The sequence below is a fragment of the Pseudophryne corroboree genome, chromosome 6, assembly GCF_028390025.1.
Source record: "Pseudophryne corroboree isolate aPseCor3 chromosome 6, aPseCor3.hap2, whole genome shotgun sequence".
Lineage (NCBI taxonomy): Eukaryota > Metazoa > Chordata > Amphibia > Anura > Myobatrachidae > Pseudophryne > Pseudophryne corroboree.
Genome location: NC_086449.1, coordinates 254,347,836 through 254,356,017, shown reverse-complemented (window position 1 = coordinate 254,356,017; position 8,182 = coordinate 254,347,836). Strand labels below are relative to the sequence as shown.

General features: G+C 42.6%; 1 protein-coding gene across 1 annotated transcript; it reads left to right on the top strand.

The window, feature by feature from the left end:
* Positions 1-591: 591 nt before the first annotated feature.
* On the top strand, positions 592-2,274 carry LOC134935166 (cocaine- and amphetamine-regulated transcript protein-like). Its single transcript, XM_063930398.1, has 3 exons — positions 592-948; positions 1,177-1,260; positions 1,972-2,274. Exons 1-3 carry the CDS (start codon positions 790-792, stop codon positions 2,077-2,079), a joined length of 351 nt encoding a protein of 116 aa, XP_063786468.1. The 5' UTR covers positions 592-789; the 3' UTR covers positions 2,080-2,274.
* The last annotated feature ends 5,908 nt before the right edge of the window (positions 2,275-8,182 follow it).

Below are 8,182 nucleotides of genomic sequence, written 5' to 3'. Positions count from 1 at the left end.
TTTAGTTGTGCACCTTAGGCGTGCACTGTCCGTGTTTTAAACATGGAGGGCACCCAAAGAAAACTTTCGCCCTGAGCTCCACAAGGTCTAGGACTGACCCTGTCACCAATTTAGGATTTTTCAATATTTTTTCTTTTCAAATGTAATATGCTCCCACATATTGGTCAGGACCCCAATTCAGTATAGGGAAGGGGGGTGCCAAAACATACCCTTGCTCCGGGCACCATGGCGCCTAGCTACACCTCTGACCATGTGGTCGGATTTTCTGTTATTCAAACTGATTGATGGCCCTGAGGTTGTGTATAAATTGGTAAATAATGACTGTGTGTGTGTGCATACATAGTGACAATTTAGCGATTACATATGTCGGCTTACACTCTAAAATGCCCACAGGATAGAATATGCATTCAGATGTTACAACATGATGATTTCTAAATAGGCTGATGTGATTTGTCATTTGACAAAGTTCGCACAGTGATATTAAATTGGTCTGACGTATGGAAGAGGAAACATAAGTCTTCCATGCCCTGCGTACCATGTCAGCGTAGCCTGAGGATGTGTGATTGATTGCTGAACAATGGCTCGCCCAGTATAAGAAGCTCAATGAATTCTACTTCATCCCCCACATGTACCTCACTGGCGTCACCATGGGAGGAGTTCATCACATAAAATAACACTTACATCCCAGTGGAAGAGATAAATAGCGAGCTGTGCAGTGCTCAGTCAGACAACAAGGTTACTATCCCCACTGATCATTGGCATCCAGGTGCCAGACTGGGATTCAGCACCATGGGCAGCTCCCGGTTACGCCTCCTCACCCTGGGCAGCTGCTTGCTGCTCATCCTCATCAGCTCAGTCAGAGGACAGGAGGACAGCTCGGAACTCGAGACCAGAGCACTCCGGGACTTTTACCCCAAAGACATTGTTCCCTCCAGTGAGAAGGAGTTGGTGAGTGATCCACGCATTAGGAAAATGTACTTTATTCCTTATGGCACAGGTAAGCAACAGGTGGCTCTCCAGTTGTTGTGGAGCTATGATCGGCTTGGCATGCTGAGAATTGTAGTTCCACAACAGAACAGGATGCCTAAGCTTGAGTTAGAGGGTCTAGCTGCAGTAGAGGCTTTTTGTTTTCATGGCTCTGGCACAGGAAAATGCAGATTATTTTGTATTTTGTAGCTCGGTGCTCTGCAGGAAGTCTTGGAGAAGTTACAGAGTAAACGTGTACCAGTCTGGGAAAAGAAATTCGGACAAGTTCCTGTGGTAAGTTAGCTGACTATATCATCCTCGCTAGTGTACTGTATCAGTTAAATGAATGTATCAGTTATAGAAATGTATCTGATATATATGTATCACTTATATTACATTAATGTATCAGTCTATTTAATGCATTACTTATATTAATGTATCAGGAATGATCTCTGCATAAAAAAAAACTACAAATTGCTATGTATTTACTACCGTGTGATAGATTGCATATCTGTTCTTGTTCTCAATGGAGTGCTCTATTTTCCATGGAAACATGTCGTATGGCTAATACCAGCAAAAGCAATAGATGCTATTCTGTTATTGCTCTTTTAGTGTAGTGTTACTGTACCTTAGTACAGTATGTGCATATATAGCATGTGCATTGTGATCAAACGTGAGTTACTAAATAGAACAATAATTACACTTACTGCATAGCATCAGTGACAGTGAGGAGGCAGCAAAGTGCTGTTCCAGTAACACTATCTATTCATACATGGTATTTTCAATGTTATACTATTGTATTCATTATTTTTATGAGCAAAAACGACAGGGGATTTCACAGCCTCAGAGAAGACACAGTCCAGAAATGCTGTAGGATGAAACAGGACATTTTATGTTGAAAGATATCATTTTGAAGCATATTTTGCAGTGTCTAATGGTTTTATAGCTAGTAAGTTTAGATTCTAATGTTCACGTGTGTTGCCTGTTTCACCCCTTGTTTTCCAGTGTGATGTAGGAGAACAGTGTGCAGTCAGAAAGGCTTCCAGGATTGGGAAACTATGCAACTGCCCTAGAGGCTCCGTGTGCAACTTCTTCCTTCTAAAATGTTTATAAAACAAAACCAAGGAACTACAGGAGCGACAGGGCTGAGCACTGACACAACATCTGGAGAAAGGACTTGGGTGACAATGATTTTTACGCTAGTAAAATGATGTACAGCATCTGTTCTGTATGTTGTTCTGGACTGTCAGTCTTCCTGTTTGTGCACTGGTTAAGATAAAGAAATAAAGACATGCTCTCTTTTGGAAAGTGTTCTTTCATAAGTAGTCTGCTGGGTCCATATGCACAAAGAGATGAGATAGAATAAACACTGCAAAGGTATATTGTATATAACTACTCCAGATGATATTTACCAACAACCAATTATGTATCATTTACTTCCTCATTTTAGATCCCTAATTACAAATAGTATCAGGTACTCAAGATACTCATTCTATACAGGGCTAAAAGCATATAGGATGGTTCATGCTGATATGAGGTTTTCCTGGAAAACCTCATAATACCATGATACAGTGGACAGTGGATGCTAAATGTGGCAATATTACAATAACAACAAATGTCTATAAATTATATATATGGTATTTATATGTCTAATAGAAACCACTTACACTTATCAAAATAAGTATTGACATTCATCCTATTTTAAACATTCATTAGCTTAATATTTGTTCACAGGGAGCAAGTAGATACATCTGAAAGAATAATGTTGCTGTAATTGTGAATGTTTAGATACACTGCAGTATCTATTCACAGCTATAAGCCTATACATATAACCTAATTGCTGCATTCCTAGCAGTAATAACATAGGTTACCAAGACAAGTAAACAACATGGAATCATTGTACTGTATGTATTTTTTTTATTTTTAGCTTTACTATGAAATGAGCATTTAAATGCATGAATTTCCTTAGCATAATTACAACTACAGTGGTGTGAAAAGGTCACTATGCCATAGCCACTGACTATCTGAAACCATATCATTTACTGCAATCTTTGCATTTTTCAGGAAGGTTATCTGTGTAAATGAGTGCATCAAATATAGTCTGGTCACCAAAAGTATAGACTACAGAAAATGTCATTGTAAAGAAGGGTGTTTACAATAATGGCCTGTGTAGTGCTGTCTCAAAGTCACAGTAACAACTGGACATTAGTTTTGATTTGTATTTCCATTTAGTGATGTTACTCATACTTTTGAACACAGTTTAGCCTAGAGGTATACAACATGTTGCACTCCAGCTGCTGTGGGACTACACATCCCAGCATGCTCTTCCACAGTATTGCTGTTAGTGCATGGAATGCTGGACTACATAATTCCACAATTTCTGGAGTACCATATGTTGCATCCCCAAGGTTTTGACTTAAGAACATGACTCAATATGGGTACATCTGCCATTAGCCTAAGTGCTTTTTATGTCCTTGGTGACGTTTGCATATCACTAACCCAATGGAAACCTGGCTTTAGTACATTGAATGTAGTCTCTAGAATAAATTGGACAGATTCAGAGTTGCACGCAGTTGCAATTTTCGTTCACAGTAGACTTCCCTAAACTTTGGGAACATCGGGTACACATTGGTCAGCAAACCAATGCTGCCTCGGACTGAGCAGCTCTCCTAAGATGCCGGGGCCTCTTCAGCTGCAGATGAACTCAGGGGTGCTGACTAGAAAAGGTCCAGAAAATTGCTCTGACACGCCTGTATTCTTCTAGCCACCTCGTTACCTTTACCTGTCACTCACTTTCCAAATAAAGCCTTTGTGTGTCTGCAATCACTAATCAATTGCAGCACATGCTCAGTGTATCTTTGGCACAGGCACAGTGGGAAAAAAACTTGCTCCATTGCGTTTGACATTGATATTGCATGCACCTCTAAATCAGGCACAAAGTATCTAACCCTTACATTATTTTCACATTTATATACTGTGTATATATATATATATATATATATACACACAGTATATATATATATATATATATATATATATATATATATATATATATTATATATACTGTACATACTGTAGTTGGTTTCCATTGCTATATCATTTTTCTGAAGTGCCTCCATTACTTGCAGAGTCCACTCATTATCCATAACATCCAGCACATTGTTACTGTATATAGTCTTCATATAGACACTACATATAGACACTACAGTGTGCCACCATTTGCTACAGATGGCCAGATGCAGTTGAAAATAAACTGCAATTGCACTGTTTTAGCCCTTGTTCAGGTGCCGATAGAAATCTTTATGTATATAAATTTCAATTTGACTAATATCACTAATTATCAATAGCTGCAGACACCCAGGTATTACTGTGGCCGCACACCTCAGTAAGAAATTTTCAGTGCATACTTGCCTACCTGACCCTCTCCATGAGGGAGAAAATGCTCTGTTCCTGGACTTTCCTGGTAATGTATGATTGCCATCACCTGTGGTGAGCTAGTTATTGATAAGAAAGGTGTTTCACCACAGGTGATGGCAATCATACATTACCAGGAAAGTCCAGGAACAGAGCATTTTCTCCCTCATGGAGAGGGTCAGGTAGGCAAGTATGGTTCAGTGCCTCACCTGCTTATCTCTTCAGCACATCTCTGATTAAAATGCACAACATTTCCAGGAGTAAAACCGAATCCGCTCATCTCTAGTTTACACTGCTGCACCTGTGTCTAATGCCCACATGAACCATTTGGCTCATATATTGTATGTAGATCTGGCTCTGGTGCTAACCAGTGCCTCCTGAGAAATAATGGTGTTTCAACCTACATATGAAAATGATGATCATTATCATCTGTTTGGTATAATTGGTTAATCATACACCTGACTATAATCCTACAAAATTCCTGACTTTGTGCAAGTGTACTCAGAGAATTGAGGCTGTTTTAAAGGCAAACGGTGGTCACAACAAATATTGATTTGATTTAGATTTCTCTTCTGTTCATTCACTTTGCAGTTTGTTAATTGATAAAAATAAACTATTAGCACTTCTATTTTTTGAAAGCAGCAATTTATCCATACCTGCCTAAAGTATTTGCACAGTATTGTACACACATGTAAGGTCCACACCGCATGATTTTTGAATGGCTATAATCTTTAGCCATAAGGCACACACTGAAAGCTACCTCCTGTGGTATACTGTAGCTCAACCTCCATAGTGAGTGTTAGGGAGGGAGACTGACCTTCCTCCTCTAGACAGCACACAGAGGTGGAATGGCAGCCACAGAAGGCAGCTCTCAGTAAGCACTGTTTGAATAATTTTAAATCAATGCTCAGACTGTGGTAATCCTGTTATTGCTGCAAGCAGTCTCCCTCCCTTATACAGCATATGTAGGAGGCTATTATTATTATATAACCAATTTCATACCTCCCAACACCGAAAACTTGCGTGATGAAACGTGCGCTCCTGAAAAGGGGTGTGGCTTGTGTAAAAGGGGTGTGGCTTTTTTTGGGAATGTCATACTCGCAAATCACGCTCTTTATTGTCACTATCGGTCTCATGCCCACAGTCCCTCGGTCTCCAGTGAATAGATGCTGTGCACATGCTCCAGAGTGACAGAAGCCTCCCAACTCGGTCCGCGCGTGGTACAGATGGACAGTGCCCAAAAAATGGGACAGTTAGGAGGTATGCAATTTGACTGTAGCTGCAGGTGATCTCCCTCCTTACATATTACTATGGAGGTTGAGCTACATCGCAAGAGGCAGCTTCCAGTGTGTGCTTTACAGCTAATGATTATAACCATTCAATAATCCCGTGCTGAAAATGTACGTGTATGCACGTCTACAGAGGACAATTGGGGCAGATGTATTAACCTGGAGAAGCATAAGGAAGTGATAAACCAGTGATAAATGCAAGGTGATAAATGCACCAGCCAACCAGCTCCTAACTGTTAATTTACATATTGGAGCTGATTGGCTTGGCTGGAATTGCCAGTGTACATGGTCACAGTGCGCCCTGTGCAGGCCATGCACCTTAAATTTGTGACATCAAGAAGCCACACCAAGGGGGCTGGGCTGTCACCTATGGTAAGAGTGTCCTAAGGATGCTTCGGGCTGCTCCACAGACTGCAGGGTGCCTGCCAGAGTGTTCTGTTCCAGGCATCCTGAAAGCCACATGCAGATGCCATTGGGCAGTGTTGTTGAAACCCACGGGTCCTGCGCCCTGCAGGGACGTGCAGTCAGGGGAGGCAGGGGAGGCAGTGCCTCCCCTGTCATTAAGGATTAAAATAATACAAAGAAGATACATATGATACATATCAGTCATATGTATCCTCTTTATATTATTCTTACCATTTTAGTGTATTAAACTAGTTTGGGAGGCACTGATAGCTAGTGCCTCCCGCTGACAGTAGGAACGGGGATAAAGCTGGGGGAGGGGCCAAGCGCTGGGCTGTAAAAGCCCATTAAAAAATACAGTGAAAGCGGCACTTCTACAAGTGCCTCGCTGGCAGGGAAAGCACACCCCTGCTAGCGAGGCACATGTGATTGGACAGCGGATCCACTGCGGGATCCGCTGGCCCAATCACCCCCACGCAGCGGCAGGACAAGGAAGGGACTTCCCTCTCTTCATCCCCCTGACAGCATCCGCCAGCCCTCTTTGATCAATAGCTAGAAGCAGGGCCGATCCAGGCGGGGTTTTTCACAGGAGGACGGCGCGGTGGAAACACTTCACACAGCCGGGTACCGGCCCGCCCGTCACTCCTGATCGTCATCCCACTGGCACCAACACTTTGGTCAGTACCCGCAGCGGCAGCGGCCAGCGCAGCACAGAGCCGTCCTCTCTCCACAGGGTCCACGCCATGTCCCGGCGGCTGCTGCTGGCTGTGGATTCCGGAGGACGAAGTTTGGGAGAATTTCTACGGGGAGTAAGTACACAGGGCTCCCAGCGTTGGGTGTGGAACCGCAGGTCACTGACTTATATGTGTGGGAGTCCACAGTGCCATGTATAGCGGCGGGTGTCAGTGTCACCGCGCAGAGATCAGGATCAGCAGCTGTATATACTGTATATTAGGTTCAACTACATTGTAAACAACGTACAGTTCTTATTAGGGATACTATGAGTGAATTTATTATGACTGTTTGTATGGGATTGTTTCAATCACAATATTCTATTATGATGGTACATCAATTGATATTAAATTAAATAACACACAATTAATTTTACAAGAGTGGGCATTGGCTACAACTTTGACTAACGCCATTGCTGTATCCTCCCACCTCAGTATATTTTTACCAGGTGTGCAGGAGCCTCATACCCCATAGTGTATAATATATGTAACAGTGGAAAGCTGCAACACAAGTACATGTCACCGGTATAGCGACAGCGCTGTTACTCTATTATAGAAGCAGCTCGTTTCTGTTCAGCACTCTCATTGCCACAACCGCCGGAGAGGTCCGTGGCCGCGGCACGTCAAAGTCAGCAGCACTTCTGTGTTTATGGCACTATGGGGGCATATAATGTATTTATGGCACTGTGGGGGGCATATAATGTGTTTATGGCACTATGGGGGCATATAGTGTATTTGGCACTGTACAAGGGCATTACATGTATCTGATACTATGCAGGGGCATTACGTGTAACTGGCACTATACTGGAGGCATTACGTGTAACTGGCACTATACTTGGAGCATTACGTGTAATTGGCACTGTACTGGAGGAATCACGTGTAACTGGCACTATACTGGAGGCATTACGTGTAACCTGCACTATACTGGAAGCATTACGTGTAACTGGCAATATACTTGGAGCATTACGTTTAACTGGCACTATACTGGAGACATCACGTGTAACTGGCACTATACTGGAGGCATTATGTGTAACTAGCACTATACTGGAGGCATCACGTGTAACTGCCACTACACTGGGGCATTACGTATAACTGACACTATTCTGGAGGCATTACGTGTAACTGCCACTATACTGGGGCATTACATGTAACTGGCACTATACTGTGGGTATTAAGTGTAAGGAGCACTACTATGGGCAATATGTGTAAGACTGCCAATTGTTTGTGTAGGCTAGTCCCACTTTATAATTGCGAGGCTAGTCCCACTTTCCTAGGAGTATATGTGCGCCTTCATTGGGGGGAGAGTGGGTGCTTCAAAACATCTTGCTCAGAGTGCCAGTAGTTTTGGACCCAGCCCTGGCTGCTGTCTGGGTACTTTGG